The 17,700-nt window shown below is 44.0% G+C and overlaps 1 protein-coding gene across 1 annotated transcript in view; it reads left to right on the top strand.

Annotated features, from left to right (window-relative positions):
* The window catches only part of LOC135561898 (protein phosphatase 1 regulatory subunit 1A-like), a 78,285-nt gene that overhangs the window by 55,231 nt on the left and 5,354 nt on the right, over positions 1-17,700 (top strand). Inside the window, exons 5-6 of the mRNA XM_065004210.1 lie at positions 3,101-3,145; positions 3,293-3,463. Coding sequence (XP_064860282.1) covers positions 3,101-3,145; positions 3,293-3,463 — 216 coding nt within the window. The remainder of the gene's footprint in view (positions 1-3,100; positions 3,146-3,292; positions 3,464-17,700) is intronic.

The raw sequence follows: 17,700 nt of genomic DNA, 5'->3' as shown, positions 1-17,700 counted from the left end.
CATTTACCAATAGGTGCCCTTCTTTGAGAGGCAAAGGCATTGCCTTTGTGGTTGAATCTGTGTTTGAAATGACTTGCTCGACTGAAGGACCTTACAGATAATTGTATGTGTGGGGTACTGAGATGAAGTAGTCATTCAAACGACATGTTTGAGTCCATGCAACTTATTATGTGACTTGTTAAGCACATTTTTTTTACTCCTGAACTTATTTAGGCTTGCCATAAGAAAGGGGTTGAATACTTAATGATCCAAGATATTTCAGCTTTTCATTTTTAATTAATTTGTAAGAATTTCGAAAAACATCATTCCACTTTAGAATGATGGGGTACTGTGTGGAAGCCAATGACCCCAATTTAATCCATTGTAAATTCAGATTGTAACATAACAAAATGTGGGATAAGTCAAGCGGTGTGAAGACTTTCTGAAGGCTTCTGTAGGTCTCTCCTGGAGGCTCTGTAGGCTCTCCTGGAGGCTCTGTAGGTCTCTCCTGGAGGCTCTGTAGGTCTCTCCTGGAGGCTCTGTAGGTCTCTCCTGGAGACTCTATAGGTCTCTCCTGGAGGCTCTGTAGGTCTCTCCTGGAGGCTCTGTAGGTCTCTCCTGGAGGCTCTGTAGGTCTCTCCTGGAGGCTCTGTAGGTCTCTCCTGGACAAATGATAAAAGAAATGAACACAACAGTCCAAACAAAGGGTTCAGAAAAGGTTCTTCTGCAGAAGGAGGTATTTTGGTTCCAGTTTTATCTTTATCTTAGGAGTCTATGTTCTGTTTCGGGATAGAGTGGGAACTGAATCTGAATATACAGCGCATTGATCTTGGCCACGTTATCATCAGAGAAACTAACAGTAGGGAAGAGTAGGGTAAGTTGAGCCATTTTTGTACATTCAGCGTTACTCCATCAAGGGAAATATTGTAGTATTTTTTAACAAAGAGACAGTATCTACATATATTTCAGGATGTTGTGTATCCCTGAAAATAATCAGAATTCAGGTAAGCACTACAGATATGGTCGTGCCTCGGGACACGATAAATTAAGCCGTCTACAAATGTCTTTACTGAATGAAAAATATTTTTCTTTATTTCCCAAACAAAATTCAACACAATCACAATCGCTTTCTTGTCTTTTAATAATTTTAAGCATATTTTAACAGAGCTTTAACACATAACAAACACTTTTGTAACACTTTCAATGGCTAGGATAGGACAAAACTGAGCAATACTAACCTAAATTAATGAAAACAAGGAATCCTGTACAGAATAAAGATATTCCAAAACATGCATCCTGTTTTGCAATAAGGCACTGAAATAAAACTGAAAAAATGTTGCAAAGAAATTCACTTTATGTCCTGAATACAAAGTGTTAAGTTTGGGGAAAATCCAACAGAACACATCACTGAGAACCACTCTTCATATTTCCAAGCATGATTGTGGCTGCATCATGTTAAGGGTATGCTTGTAAATGTTAAGGACTGGGAAGGTTTTCAGAATAAAAATAAATGAAATGGAGCTGAACACAGGCAAAATCCTAGAGTAAAACCTTGTTCTGTCTGCTTTCCATCAGACACTGGGAGATTAATTCACCTTTCAGCAGGACAATAACCTAAAACACAAGGCCAAATATACACTGGAGTTGTTTACCAAGAAGACAGTGAATGTCCTGAGTGGCCAAGTTACAGTTGGGACTTAAATCTACTAGACAATCTATGGCAAGACCTGAAAATGGTTGTCTAGCAATGATCAACAACCAATTTGACAGAGCTTGAAGAATTTTGAAAATAATAATGGGCAAATTATGCACAATCCAGATGTGGAATTATTTTATAAATTTACCCAGAAAAACTGCTGTAATCGCTGCCAAAGGTGATTCTACAAACTATTGATTAAATACTTATGTGAATGAGATGTTTTTGTATTTAATTTTCAATAAATGTGGAAAAAAAATAAAACATGTTTTCACTTTGTCATTATGGGGTATTTTGTGTAGATGGTTGAGAAGAAAAACGATTTAATCAATTTTGAATTCAGGCTGTAATACAACAAAGTGTGGAATAAGTCAAGGGGTGTAAAAACATTCTGAAGACACTTTAGGTGTCCCAAACAGTACCCTATTCCCAACATAGTGCACTACTTTTGACTAGAGCCCTATGGGGAATAGGGCGCCATTTGGGATGCAGGCTTGAGGAGCCCTATGACTCTGGCCACAACCTTCCCACAAATGTGTGTGTGTGCTAATTAAGGGTGCGTATTGTTGGGGTTCGTTTCCTTATTCCTTGTCAATCATTGGCTCATCTGTGAATTATGACAATATCTTTAATTAAATTGAATCAAAAAACTGTATTAATGCAATTGCAGACAGAAGTGGACAACAGGAACATAAACGCATGTTTCTGAGTAAGTTCTGCATCAAAGAAAAGGTCCCAAGTTATTTTATTAAACCCAAAGTCCAGCTCTAGTGATGTCACTACCTACGTCAAAACCATGTCAACTCAACACTAAAACTCTTGTTTATATAGCTATCTAAAAGCTTAGCAGTAAATGTCCAAGTTGATTTACAGTGGAATGACAAACTAATCTCTTATCTTTTACACTCCCCTGCAGAGTTCTGTCTTCACAGTCACACATTTCTCAGACAGTTTCTTCATAAGAGGCAGAGAGACTAGAAAAGTACTGTGAAACAATATTAAACCTCATAATGTATATATATTGTTAATCTGTAGTCTAGGACCCTATAAATGTAAGGAGGGAGGGGTCTTAAAACCCCTCCCCTTCTATTAATACAACATGAGCATAATCAATTGCTATAATATATCAAACATTTGGTACAGCCCCTATCATGAGACCTAGGTGAACCTCTAAAGGTATAATCAACACATTTATCGCCCACACAATAATATGGGCTAAGTCACTTCCATTACATTACAAGCAGCTTCAACTCGAATGAACACGCTGAAGAAGGCTGTGTTACAGAAAGACGGGGAAGATTTCATCAGTTCATAATGGCGTACTGTACAGTATATTAACATTGACTAATACACCTTTTTATTGTGTATTTTCCCCCTCCCTCTCTACCTCTCTCACAACCTCTCTCACATTCTCCCTCCCTGCAGAATTGCAGTTCATGGTAGAACACCACCTGTACAAGCAGCAGCACGGTATGAGAAGAGTTTATACCTTATTGTTTGCTTGCACAGGACACCGTGACAACAGAATAGAATACACTGCAAATGTATTCTCCATAAGCTGCAGCGAACAACATACATTCGTCTTCTGCATATTTTTTTTTCCAACACAATATATAGGTGGAGATGATGAGTGTTCCTCAGAGAGCTGTCTGTCAGACAGACCCAGCCCGGACACTCTGCCAACCGGAGAAGAGGAGGAGCTGGAGCTACCGGAGGATGAGGAGGCCTGGGGAACCGGCGACAATGTCACTGCGGAGGCCTTCGAGAAGCTGCGCTGTCAGATGGAGGGTAAGAGTGGAGGGAGGAAAAAAGGAAGAGGGGTTGGGAGAGAGGTTGGGAGAGAGAGGGGTTGGGCGAGAGAGGGGTTGGGAGAGAGAGGGGTTGGGAGAGAGAGGGGTGGGCGATAGATGGGTGGAAGAGAGAGGGGTTGGGAGAGAGAGGGGTTGGGAGAGAGAGGGGTTGGGAGAGAGAGACATGGGTAGAGGGAGCAGGCAGTCAGGTCTGGGGTGGGAAAAGAAGAGGGAGAGTAAAAGGTAGATTTGAATGGGAAAAGGATTTTTTTAAATTTATTTTATTTCACCTTTATTTAACCAGGTAGGCTAGTTGAGAACAAGTTCTCATTTGCAACTGCGACCTGGCCAAGATAAAGCATAGCAGTGTGAACAGACAACACAGAGTTACACATGGAGTAAACAATTAACAAGTCAATTACACAGTAGAAAAAAAATGGGCAGTCTATATACAATGTGTGCAAAAGGCATGAGGAGGTAGGCGAATAATACAATTTTGCAGATTAACACTGGGGTGATAAATGATCAGATGGTCATGTACAGGTAGAGGTGTGCAAAAGAGCAGAAAAGTAAATAAATAAATAAAAAAACAGTATAAAAACAGTATGGGAATGAGGTAGGTGAAAATGGGTGGGCTATTTACCAATAGACTATGTACAGCTGCAGCGATCGGTTAGCTGCTCGGATAGCTGATGTTTGAAGTTGGTGAGGGAGATAAAAGTCTCCAACTTCAGCGATTTTTGCAGTTCGTTCCAGTCACAGGCAGCAGAGTACTGGAACGAAAGGCGGCCAAATGAGGTGTTGGCTTTAGGGATGATCAGTGAGATACACCTGCTGGAGCGCGTGCTACGGATGGGTGTTGCCATCGTGACCAGTGAACTGAGATAAGGCGGAGCTTTACCTAGCATGGACTTGTAGATGACCTGGAGCCAGTGGGTCTGGCGACGAATATGTAGCGAGGGCCAGCCGACTAGAGCATACAAGTCGCAGTGGTGGGTGGTATAAGGTGCTTTGGTGACAAAACGGATGGCACTGTGATAGACTGCATCCAGTTTGCTGAGTAGAGTGTTGAAGCCATTTTGTAGATGACATCGCGAAATCGAGGATCGGTAGGATAGTCAGTTTTACTAGGGTAAGCTTGGCGGCGTGAGTGAAGGAGGCTTTGTTGCGGAATAGAAAGCCGACTCTTGATTTGATTTTCGATTGGAGATGTTTGATGTGAGTCTGGAAGGAGAGTTTGCAGTCTAGCCAGACACCTAGGTACTTATAGATGTCCACATATTCAAGGTCGGAACCATCCAGGGTGGTGATGCTAGTTGGGCATGCGGGTGCAGGCAGCGATCGGTTGAAAAGCATGCATTTGGTTTTACTCGCGTTTAAGAGCAGTTGGAAGCCACGGAAGGAGTGCTGTATGGCATTGAAGCTCGTTTGGAGGTTAGATAGCACAGTGTCCAATGACGGGCCGAAAGTATATAGAATGGTGTCGTCTGCGTAGAGGTGGATCAGGGAATCGCCCGCAGCAAGAGCAACATCATTGATATATACAGAGAAAAGAGTCGGCCCGAGAATTGAACCCTGTGGCACCCCCATAGAGACTGCCAGAGGACCGGACAGCATGCCCTCCGATTTGACACACTGAACTCTGTCTGCAAAGTAATTGGTGAACCAGGCAAGGCAGTCATCCGAGAAACCGAGGCTATTGAGTCTGCCGATAAGAATATGGTGATTGACAGAGTCGAAAGCCTTGGCGAGGTCGATGAAGACGGCTGCACAGTACTGTCTTTTATCGATGGCGGTTATGATATCGTTTAGTACCTTGAGCGTGGCTGAGGTGCACCCGTGACCGGCTCGGAAACCAGATTGCACAGCGGAGAAGGTACGGTGGGATTCGAGATGGTCAGTGACCTGTTTGTTGACTTGGCTTTCGAAGACCTTAGATAGGCAGGGCAGGATGGATATAGGTCTATAGCAGTTTGGGTCCAGGGTGTCTCCCCCTTTGAAGAGGGGGATGACTGCGGCAGCTTTCCAATCCTTGGGGATCTCAGACGATATGAAAGAGAGGTTGAACAGGCTGGTAATAGGGGTTGCGACATTTTACATTTACATTTAAGTCATTTAGCAGACGCTCTTATCCAGAGCGACTTACAAATTGGTGCGTTCACCTTAAGACATCCAGTGGAACAGCCCCTTTACAATAGTGCATCTAAATCTAGTAAGGGGGTGAGAAGGATTACTTTATCCTATCCTAGGTATTCCTGAAAGAGGTGGGGTTTCAGGTGTCTCCGGAAGGTGGTGATTGACTCCGCTGTCCTGGCGTCGTGAGGGAGTTTGTTCCACCATTGGGGGGCCAGAGCAGCGAACAGTTTTGACTGGGCTGCGCGGGAACTGTACTTCCTCAGTGGTAGGGAGGCGAGCAGGCCAGAGGTGGATGAACGCAGTGCCCTTGTTTGGGTGTAGGGCCTGATCAGAGCCTGGAGGTACTGAGGTGCCGTTCCCCTAACAGCTCCGTAGGCAAGCACCATGGTCTTGTAGCGGATGCGATCTTCAACTGGAAGCCAGTGGAGAGAGCGGAGGAGCGGGGTGACGTGAGAGAACTTGGGAAGGTTGAACACCAGACGGGCTGCGGCGTTCTGGATGAGTTGTAGGGGTTTAATGGCACAGGCAGGAGCCCAGCCAACAGCGAGTTGCAGTAATCCAGACGGGAGATGACAAGTGCCTGGATTAGGACCTGCGCCGCTTCCTGTGTGAGGCAGGGTCGTACTCTGCGGATGTTGTAGAGCATGAACCTACAGGAATGGGCCACCGCCTTGATGTTAGTTGAGAACGACAGGGTGTTGTCCAGGATCACGCCAAGGTTCTTAGCGCTCTGGGAGGAGGACACAATGGAGTTGTCAACCGTGATGGCGAGATCATGGAACGGGCAGTCCTTCCCCGGGAGGAAGAGCAGCTCCGTCTTGCCGAGGTTCAGCTTGAGGTGGTGATCCGTCATCCACACTGATATATCTGCCAGACATGCAGAGATGCGATTCGCCACCTGGTCATCAGAAGGGGGAAAGGAGAAGATTAATTGTGTGTCGTCTGCATAGCAATGATAGGAGAGACCATGTGGGGTTATGACAGAGCCAAGTGACTTGGTGTATAGCGAGAATAGGAGAGGGCCTAGAACAGAGCCCTGGGGACGCCAGTGGTGAGAGCGCGTGGTGAGGAGACAGATTCTAGCCACGCCACCTGGTAGGAGCGACCTGTCAGGTAGGACGCAATCCAAGCGTGGGCCGCGCCGGAGATGCCCAACTCGGAGAGGGTGGAGAGGAGGATCTGATGGTTCACAGTATCGAAGGCAGCCGATAGGTCTAGAAGGATGAGAGCAGAGGAGAGAGAGTTAGCTTTAGCAGTGCGGAGCGCCTCCGTGATACAGAGAAGAGCAGTCTCAGTTGAATGACTAGTCTTGAAACCTGACTGATTTGGATCAAGAAGGTCATTCTGAGAGAGATAGCGGGAGAGCTGGCCAAGGACGGCACGTTCAAGAGTTTTGGAGAGAAAAGAAAGAAGGGATACTGGTCTGTAGTTGTTGACATCGGAGGGATCGAGTGTAGGTTTTTTCAGAAGGGGTGCAACTCTCGCTCTCTTGAAGATGGAAGGGACGTAGCCAGCGGTCAGGGATGAGTTGATGAGCGAGGTGAGGTAAGGGAGAAGGTCTCCGGAGATGGTCTGGAGAAGAGAGGAGGGGATAGGGTCAAGCGGGCAGGTTGTGGGGCGGCCGGCCGTCACAAGACGCGAGATTTCATCTGGAGAGAGAGGGGAGAAAGAGGTCAGAGCACAGGGTAGGGCAGTGTGAGCAGAACCAGCGGTGTCGTTTGACTTAGCAAACGAGGATCGGATGTCGTCGACCTTCTTTTCAAAATGGTTGACGAAGTCCTCTGCAGAGAGGGAGGAGGGGGGGAGGAGGATTCAGGAGGGAGGAGAAGGTGGCAAAGAGCTTCCTAGGGTTAGAGGCAGATGCTTGGAATTTAGAGTGGTAGAAAGTGGCTTTAGCAGCAGAGACAGAAGAGGAAAATGTAGAGAAGAGGGAGTGAAAGGATGCCAGGTCCGCAGGGAGGCTAGTTTTCCTCCATTTCCGCTCGGCTGCCCGGAGCCCTGTTCTGTGAGCTCGCAATGAGTCGTCGAGCCACGGAGCGGGAGGGGAGGACCGAGCCGGCCTGGAGGATAGGGGACATAGAGAGTCAAAGGATGCAGAAAGGGAGGAGAGGAGGGTTGAGGAGAATCAGGAGATAGGTTGGAGAAGGTTTGAGCAGAGGGAAGAGATGATAGGATGGAAGAGGAGAGAGTAGCGGGGGAGAGAGAGCGAAGGTTGGGACGGCGCGATACCATCCGAGTAGGGGCAGTGTGGGAAGTGTTGGATGAGAGCGAGAGGGAAAAGGATACAAGGTAGTGGTCGGAGACTTGAAGGGGAGTTGCAGTGAGGTTAGTGGAAGAACAGCATCTAGTAAAGATGAGGTCGAGCGTATTGCCTGCCTTGTGAGTAGGGGGGGAAGGTGAGAGGGTGAGGTCAAAAGAGGAGAGGAGTGGAAAGAAGGAGGCAGAGAGGAATGAGTCAAAGATAGACGTGGGGAGGTTAAAGTCGCCCAGAACTGTGAGAGGTGAGCCGTCCTCAGGAAAGGAGCTTATCAAGGCATCAAGCTCATTGATGAACTCTCCGAGGGAACCTGGAGGGCGATAAATGATAAGGATGTTAAGCTTGAAAGGGCTGGTAACTGTGACAGCATGGAATTCAAAGGAGGCGATAGACAGATGGGTAAGGGGAGAAAGAGAGAATGACCACTTGGGAGAGATGAGGATCCCGGTGCCACCACCCCGCTGACCAGAAGCTCTCGGGGTGTGCGAGAACACGTGGGCGGACGAAGAGAGAGCAGTAGGAGTAGCAGTGTTATCTGTGGTGATCCATGTTTCCGTCAGTGCCAAGAAGTCGAGGGACTGGAGGGAGGCATAGGATGAGATGAACTCTGCGACAATGGCGGCAGATAGTTTCAGAAATAGAGGGTCCAGATTGTCAAGCCCAGCTGATTTGTACGGGTCTAGGTTTTGCAGCTCTTTCAGAACATGTGCTATCTGGATTTGGGTAAAGGAGAACCTGGAGAGGCTTGGGCGAGGAGCTGCGGGGGGGGCGGAGCTGTTGGCCGAGGTTGGAGTAGCCAGGCGGAAGGCATGGCCAGCCGTTGAGAAGTGCTTATTGAAGCTTTCGATAATCGTGGATTTATCGGTGGAGACCGTGTTACCTAGCCTCAGTGCAATGGGCAGCTGGGAGGAGGTGCTCTTGTTCTCCATGGACTTCACAGTGTCCCAGAACTTTTTGGAGTTGGAGCTACAGGATGCAAACTTCTGCCTGAAGAAGCTGGCCTTAGCTTTCCTGACTGACTGCGTGTATTGGTTCCTGACTTCCCTGAACAGTTGCATATCACGGGGGCTATTCGATGCTATTGCAGTCCGCCACAGGATGTTTTTGTGCTGGTCGAGGGCAGTCAGGTCTGGAGTGAACCAAGGGCTGTATCTCTTCTTGGTTCTGCATTTTTTGAACGGAGCATGCTTATCTAAAATGGTGAGGAAGTTACTTTTAAAGAATGACCAGGCATCCTCAACTGACGGGATGAGGTCAATGTCCTTCCAGGATACCCGGGCCAGGTCGATTAGAAAGGCCTGCTCACAGAAGTGTTTTAGGGAGCGTTTGACAGTGATGAGGGGTGGTCGTTTGACTGCGGCTCCGTGGCGGATACAGGCAATGAGGCAGTGATCGCTGAGATCCTGGTTGAAGACCGGAGGTGTATTTGGAGGGCCAGTTGGTCAGGATGACGTCTATGAGGGTGCCCTTGTTTATAGAGTTAGGGTTGTACCTGGTGGGTTCCTTGATGATTTGAGTGAGATTGACAGGCAGTGTTAAACCTGTTAGAGCTACTAGTTCCCCTTTGGGAATGAGGCAGTGTCCAACCACCACTGCATACATACCTCATTAGCTTAGCCAAGTAAGAAAAATATGCAATTCAGGATTAAAAGAAAAATAATTTCACTAACCTTTTGCAGATGACAGTAATATAACATGAGTACATTCATTTTTTTTCAATAATATGCAATATATATCCACAAATCTCTGTTTACAATTATGCATCGTTCAAAAATGCAATGTCAGGAGAAATAAATAGCTCCGGCAGATAACGTCAGCTAACAAGGAATACACATCATAAACTTTGACTAAATATGGTTGGCAAGATAAAGAGGCAGTCGGCGCTCTCATTTAGCATGCTGACTCCTCTATCATGGATCCCAAAATGTACCATGGCTTTGCTTCAGAAGACGTGGAAGGGCAAGTTAGCGTTCAGTTTGCAAGTCTGTGGTTCTCAAACTAGACACGGTCTAAATGAGGGTATGCAAATTTCAAGTGGCTGCGCACCAAAACGTCGAAAGTATACATTATATTTGAGTGTCAAACTATGTTTATAATTAAGCCTTAGCATGTTATAAAGGTTACAGAGTTAGCACACGTTGGGTCCTGTACCTGTGAAACTTTTTGGGTTCAGGCTTCACGCTGAAGATGATAGAACGTTGGTTATAGCTCTTTGGGAAGTGTGTATTGACGTCAAAGTGATGGCAACTTTTCCCATACAAGAGAGACTTTGGGAGAATGCATGCCCTGAGACTTCTGCTTTAGCTAGAGACAAAATTTAAACGGTTTTATAAGCTTTAGAGTGTTTCCTATTCGATAACAATTTTTAATTGCATATATTAGCAACTTTTGACAAAAATTTATCATGGTTTATATGGGTGCCGAATTCCTCCAGAAGGGGCAGTATTCAGGCCTGGCCCTTTAAGCATATCCCAGTTTAGGTCACCTAACAGAACAAACTCTGAAGCTAGATGGGGGGCGATCAATTCACAAATGGTGTCCAGGGCACAGCTGGGAGCTGAGGGTGGTCGGTAGCAGGCGGCAACAGTGAGAGACTTATTTCTGGAGATGGTAATTTTCAAAATTAGTAGTTCGAACTGTTTGGGTATGGACCTGGAAAGTATGACATTACTTTGCAGGCTATCTCTGCAGTAGACTGCAACTCCGCCCCCTTTGGTAGTTCTATCTTGACGGAAGATGTTATAGTTGGGTATGGAAATCTCTGAATTTTTGGTGGCCTTCCTGAGCCATGATTCAGACACGGCAAGGACATCAGGGTTAGCAGAGTGTGCTAAAGCAGTGAGTAAAACAAACTTAGGGAGGAGGCTTCTGATGTTGACATGCATAAAACCAAGGCTTTTTCGATCACAGAAGTCAACAAATGAGGGTACCTGGGGACATGCAGGGCCTGGGTTTACCTCCACATCACCCGCGGAACAGAGAAGGAGTAGTATGAGGGTGCGGCTAAAGGCTATCAAAACTGGTCGCCTAGAGCGTTGGGGGCAGAGGATAAGAGGAGCAGGTTTCTGGGCATGGTAGAATATATTCAGGGCATAATGCGCAGACAGGGGTATGGTGGGGTGCGGGTACAGCGGAGGTAGGCCCAGGCACTGAGTGATGATGAGAGAGGTTGTATCTCTGGACATGCTGGTTGTAATGGGTGAGGTCACTGCATGTGTGGGAGGTGGGACAAAGGAGGTAACAGGAGTATGCAGAGTGGGTCTAGGGGCTCCATTGTGAACTAAAACAATGATAACTAACCTGAACAACAGTATACAAGGCATATTGACATCTGAGAGAGACATACAGCGAGGCATACAGTAATCACAGGTGTTGAATTTGGAAAGCTAGCTAAAAACAGTAGACGAGGCTAATCCGCTAGCACAACAAACAGCAGGTAAAATGGCGTTGAATAGGCAACGGGGCCGACAGGTAAGACAAACAAGCAGAAAGGAGTACCGTGATTAATGGACAGTCCAGCGTGCGTCAGCTATGTAGCCAAGAGATCAGTGTCCAGGGGCAGCAGTGGATGGGCAGGGGGCTGGGCTGGCGAGTGTTATCCAGGTTTTTAAAAACTAACAATGACTAAATAGCTTGTAGCTAGTTAGCTGGTTAGCGTCTGGAGGTTCTTGAGTGTGTCAAGAACCTCCATAAAAATAAAAATAAGAGTAAAAGTAATAGCGATTCCGTATCACATTGGGTGAGGCAGGTTTCCGGAAGGTATAAACAAATTAAAAATCAAAAAGAGATAGAAAGTAAATGGGGCCAGAGAGTGATTGGGACACGGTGGTTCAGACGGTTAGCAGGCCTGTGCTAACAAGCTAACAGTTCGTAGGCCCGAGCTAGACAAGGTAGCAGTTAGCGGACCGGAGCTTGACAAGCTAGCCGTTAGCAGGCCGAATTAGCAAGCAGGGAGATAGCGAGGGCTAGAGAGTTAACCTTTGGGGGACGTCGCGATGGGGTGAGTCTGTTTATTCCTCTTCATGCGGAATCAGCGATTCAGAAAGCTCGCGGGCCTTGGCCAGCAGATGGATCTTTGGCGATGTCGCAGCGGAAAAGCCTGTTGAAACCCCCTCGGACGATTATGTCGGCGGACCAGTCGTGATGGATCGGCGGGGCTCCGTGTCGGCAGTAGAGGGTCCAGGCCAATTGGCAAATTAGGTATTGTTGGACCTCTTCGGCTAGTCGGGAGATGGGCTTAGCTCGAGACTAGCTCCAGGCTAACTGGTGCTTGCTCTGGGACAGAGACGTTAGCCAGGAGTAGCCACTCGGATTGCAGCTAGCTAGTTGCGATGATCCGGTGTAAAGGTTCAGAGCTTGCGGTAGGAATCCGGAGATGTGGTAGAGAAAAAGCAGTCTGATATGCTTTGGGTAGATGTCGCGCTGGTGTCCTAGTTAGCGTTGAAGACCGCTAGCAGTGGCTAGCTACTAGCTAGTAGCTAGTTAGCTGGCTAGCTTCTGATGAGGGTTCCGATTCTAAAGTATAGAAAAAGCAGATCCGTACCACATTGGGTGATGCGGGTTGCAGGAGAGTATATTCAGCCTGTATTTGGAAAGTGAGATTAAAATATGTACGAAATATATACAGAAAAAAACGAGGAAAAACTATATTTACACTATACAGGACGGGACAAGACAAAACACACGTCCGACTGCTACGTCATGCTAGGAAATGTAGTCCTAGCATGGCAGCTGTGCTGACCTCTTATCGTGCCAACTGCTTTAAATTCATTAGTAAAATGAACCCTAGAGCTGTGCTCAGATTCCCTGCTGTGGCTGATTCTGTGGCTGGATGGATCCAGGTAAACCATATATACAGTTGAAGTCAGAAGTTTACATACACCTTAGCCAACTACTTTTAAACTCAGTTTTTAACAATTCCTGACGTTTAATCAGAGTAAACATTCCCTGTCTTAGGTCAGTTAGGATCACCACTTTATTTTAAGAATGTGAAATGTCAGAATAATAGAGAGAATGATCTATTTCAACTTTTATTTCTTTCATCACATTCCAAGTGGGTCAGAAGTTTACATACACTCAATTAGTATCTGGTAGCATTAAATTGTTTGACTTGGGTCAAACGTTTCGGGTAGCATTCCACAACCTTCCCACAATAAGTTTGGTGAATTTTGGCCCATTCCTCCTGACAGAGCTCGTGTAACTGAGTCAGGTTTGTATGCCTCCTTGCTCGCACACGCTTTTTCAGTTCTGCCCACAACTGTTCTATAGGATTGAGGTCAGAGCTTTGTGATTGCCACTCCAATACCTTGACTTTGTTGTCCTTAAGCCATTTTTCCACAATTTATGCTTGGGGTCATTGTCCATTTGGAAGACCCATTTGCGACCAAGCTTTAACTTCCTGACTGATGTCTTGAGATGTTGCTTCAATATATCCACATAATTTTCCTACCTCATGAAGCCATCTATTTTGTGAAGTGCACCAGTCCCTCCTGCAGCAAAGCACCCCCACAACATGATGCTGCCACCCCCGTGCTTCATGATTGGGATGGTGTTCTTCGGCTTGCAAGCTTCCCCCTTTTTCCTCCAAACATAACAATGGTCATTATGGCCGAACATTTCTATCCTTGTTTCATCAGACCAGAGGACATTTCTCCAAAAAGTATGATCTTTGTCCCCATGTGCTGTTGCGAAACGTAGTCTGGCTTTTTATGCAGGTTTTGGAGCAGTGGCTTCTTCCTTGCTGAGCGTCCTTTCAGGTTATGTCGATATAGGACTCGTTTTGCTGTGGATATAGATACCTTTGTACCTATTTCCTCCAGCATCTTCACAAGGTCCTTTGCTGTTGTTCTGGGATTGATTTGCACTTTTTGCACCAAAGTACGTTCATCTCTAGGAGACAGAACGCATCTACTACCTGAGCGGTAGGACGGCTGCGTGGTCCCATGGTGTTTATACTTGCATACTATTGTTTGTACAGATGAACGTGGTACCTACAGGTATTTGGAAATTGCTCCAAAGGATGAACCAGACATGTGGAGGTCTACAATTGTTTTACTGAGGTCTTGGCTGATTTCTTTTGATTTTCCCATGATGTCAAGCAAAGAGGCACTCAGTTTGAAGGTAGGCCTTGAAATACATCCACAGATACATCTCCAATTGACTCAAATTATGTTAATTAGCCCATCAGAAGCTTCTAAAGCCATGACATAATTATCTGTAATTTTCCAAGCTGTTTAAAGGCACAGTCAACTTAGTGCATGTAAACTTCTGACCCACTAGAATTGTGATACAGCGAATTATAAGTGAAATAATCTGTCTGTAAACATTGCTGGAAAAATGACTTGTGTCATGCACAAAGTAGATGTCCTAACTGACTTGCCAAAACTATAGTTTGTTAACAAGTGTGGAGTGGTTGAAACAATGTGTGGAGTGATTGAAAAAATAGTTTTAATGACTCCAACCTATGTGTATGTAAACTTCCGACTTCAACTGTATGTAGAATGCAATATTTTCTCAATATTGGTGCCTTTGATACTATGCTGGGTGACATTTTCCTCTCGCAAAGACACACTATGTTTTTGTCCCATAGTCCCATTTAGTATAGACTATTGAAAATCAGAACGGAAAAATTGATTAAATGGCAACGTCTAGAAAGAAAAGAGAAAACCAATGGATGAAAATAATCAATGGCAAAAAGGGAAAAGAGGATACTTAGTCAGTTGCACAACTGAATCCAATAAACCGAAATGTGTCTTCTGCATTTAACCCAACCCCCCTGAATCATTACCATCAATAGTCAACTTTGGACTTGTAAAAATATCAACCTTTAAAACTCACTCAGCATCAGTAATAACATTGACTGATGACTGATGAGACGAGGAGGTGATTCTCCCCTCAATACAATAAAAACAGGTTTGGAACTGGAACAATGGAACTGGAACAATGGAATTGGAATTAGAACATTCCAAATAACATTTGGAATATAGAAATTGAAAAATTTTAAAAGTCATTGCCATACTATTCATGGGTTGCATCTCCGTCACTCGGTTGTGTTGTTGCCATGGTTATCAGCATTCTACTGATGTCGCAGCATATTGAATTCTGACTGATGGTTAATGCCAAGTCTTTCTGAAATGGGCTAATGGCTGTTTCATCTGGAATTACGATGACATTGCTAGCATAGACAAATCATTTGTAGAAAATAACGTTGCCATTATTGTGATGTCGTCAAGTTTACTTTAGAGAGATGGCAATGTTGCCATGAGCTAGTAACGTTTGTTAGAAAAAGTTAGCAATGCTAACGTTGGCTAGCTAAAATGTATGTGCTCTCCCCTCAATATTAGCTAGCTAGCTAAAGTTAACCTGCATCTAAAGTCAATCTGGTGACATCGCAATGATGACAAAAAAAAGTCCTACAAATGTTTTGCCTCCTTTTGAAATGTCATTGTGTTTCCACAGTAATGCACTTTAGACAAAATCTTTATCCGCACCAATTGAGACTGCATTGAGTAGAATGCTTAGTTGAGCATCAGTCCTAAAACAAACATTCAAAACAATATTGTGAAGAACCATGCAACCCATTAATAAAAATGGTAAAGAGGGTAATGGAACTCAACCAAAACAATGTAAAGGCCATGGAAACGTGTGTCGGAAAGATGCCGTGGGGGAAACGTTGCCCCCAAGTGAAATGTGTCTACATTTTGGCTATCGATTATGTGCATTTCACACTATGTTGAGGTACAAATTCGAGTACAATGTTTGTATGGCTGTCAACCCCAATACATGTTCATGTCATTCTCACCAATCAACTGCATTACAGTTAAAAACGACTTTCACTACCACCCACGATTTCTCTGTGCTAGCTATGCTAGCAATGTATACAAACGGGAGTTAGCTTTTAGCAGTCACTTCTTCTAAACCTGAAAAGGGACTGCTTCTAAATGTTATGAAAAACAGCCAAATATATCCAATATATTGTTGTATTATTATTTTCTGGTGGACTAAACTGAAATTGCAATCAACTATTTATGGCTTGTTTTAAAAATAGTGATATTTTGGAGATTATTTCCTTTTCAAACAACCAAAAGTGAGTTTGTAATCTGAATAAAGGGGAAAAGGCCCTTCTTGAACATAGGATGAGACATTCTTACCAATTTACTAGAGAACCAGTTTGGATTTAAGTATAACTTTTGTATGACTGATGCCTTTAGTGAGAAGTCTAATCCTTTAATATTTCATCATTTCTGCCCTCCGAATTCATATTCATTATATAAATAGGTCCGTTCAATTTCGTCTAGCTTGCCGTTTAAAATAAAATGAAATATTTTTTGCTCATATCATTTTAAAAACAGGTCGCTAGGTGTAGGCAAGACCATAAACATATAGGTAAACTAGGATATGTAACCCGTTTCAGTAAATGTATTTTTGGTTGCATTTCTATGTTGAAGATTAAAAAATAATTTGGTGTATTTTTCCCCATATTCATCCAGTTCGCTTTATTTTTTATAATATATTCCACTTGATATTTCTTGAATAAATTCCTCAATTTCTTCTTGTTTTTCCGCTAACTTATTCTGTAGCTCTATGTTAGTCCCTCTATTTCCTTTTGCTAATATGAACTCTTTTGACCTAAATAGCTTTTGTTTTAAAGGTGATTATTGAATTGCATAGCCTAAAAGTACATTTAACAGTGTCCCATACAATAAGGGGATCTGCTGTACCTATATCAGAAAGAGTCAGTTATACATGATTCTTTCCTAGTTAAAAACAAATAATAATCCAATAGGCTTTGATTCGTTTCCAATATCCTCGCAAACGTGGAAATTATGTAAGAGCAACGTATATGCAAATAATTTAATGTTCCGACTTCATTCTATCCCCTATCAACACTTTTTAAACTTTTCTTGCCAGTGAGAATGGCATTAGAAAGTAGTAAAAACGACTATCTTGATTGAGCCTCCGCCATGTAGAGTGCATTAGGTAAGTATTCAGACCACTTGACTTTTTTCACATTTTGTTACGTTACACTCTTATTCTAAAATGAATTAAAAAGTGTTTTTTCCCTCATCAATCTACACACAATACCCCATAATGACAAATCAAAAATAGTGTTTTAGAAGTGTTTGCAAATGTATTAAAAGTAAAACTGGAAATATTAAAGTTTAGCGTCTGAATACTTTCAGACTGCCATGTATATCTCACTAGGTCAGTATATTTAAGCCTCCACATAGCCACTGGTTCCAAAATATCCATGGTATCCGTGATTTCCTTATGTGCACGAAGGTGATAGTTTGTAGTGTGATTTCCTTTAAGGTCCATTGAGGTATTTAATCTCCCACCATAATAATAGAGTCTTGTATTGCTTGTAGGTTTGATCCTTACTTGGACCAGTATAGATTAATGAGCCATATCTGTTTATGATTCAACATATTTAAAATCATCCATCTACCTTGCGGATCTGTTGCACAGTGCGCAAGCAATTAGTTCAGACGAAAAGTCAAAAAAGTTAAATTACAGTTCGTAGAAACATGTCAAACGATGTATAGAATCAATCTTTAGGATGTTTTTATCATAAATCTTCAATAATGTTTCAACCGGACAATTCATTTGTCTTTAGAAATGAAAGGGAACGCAGCTAACTCTCACGGACTCATGGCATTCTGCCAGACCTCTCAGTCAAACAGCTCTTATTCTCTCCCCCTTCACAGTAGAAGCCTGAAACAAGGTTTTAAAGACTGTTGACATCTAGTGGAAGCCCTAGGAAGTGCAATATGACCCCAGAGACACTGCATATTGGATATGCAAAGACTTGAAAACCTACAAACCTCAGATTTCCCACTTTC

The sequence above is a fragment of the Oncorhynchus nerka genome, linkage group LG2 (genome assembly GCF_034236695.1).
Source record: "Oncorhynchus nerka isolate Pitt River linkage group LG2, Oner_Uvic_2.0, whole genome shotgun sequence".
NCBI lineage: Eukaryota > Metazoa > Chordata > Actinopteri > Salmoniformes > Salmonidae > Oncorhynchus > Oncorhynchus nerka.
The sequence above is the reverse complement of the archived record's forward strand: the minus strand, read 5'-3'. Positions and strand labels throughout refer to the sequence as shown.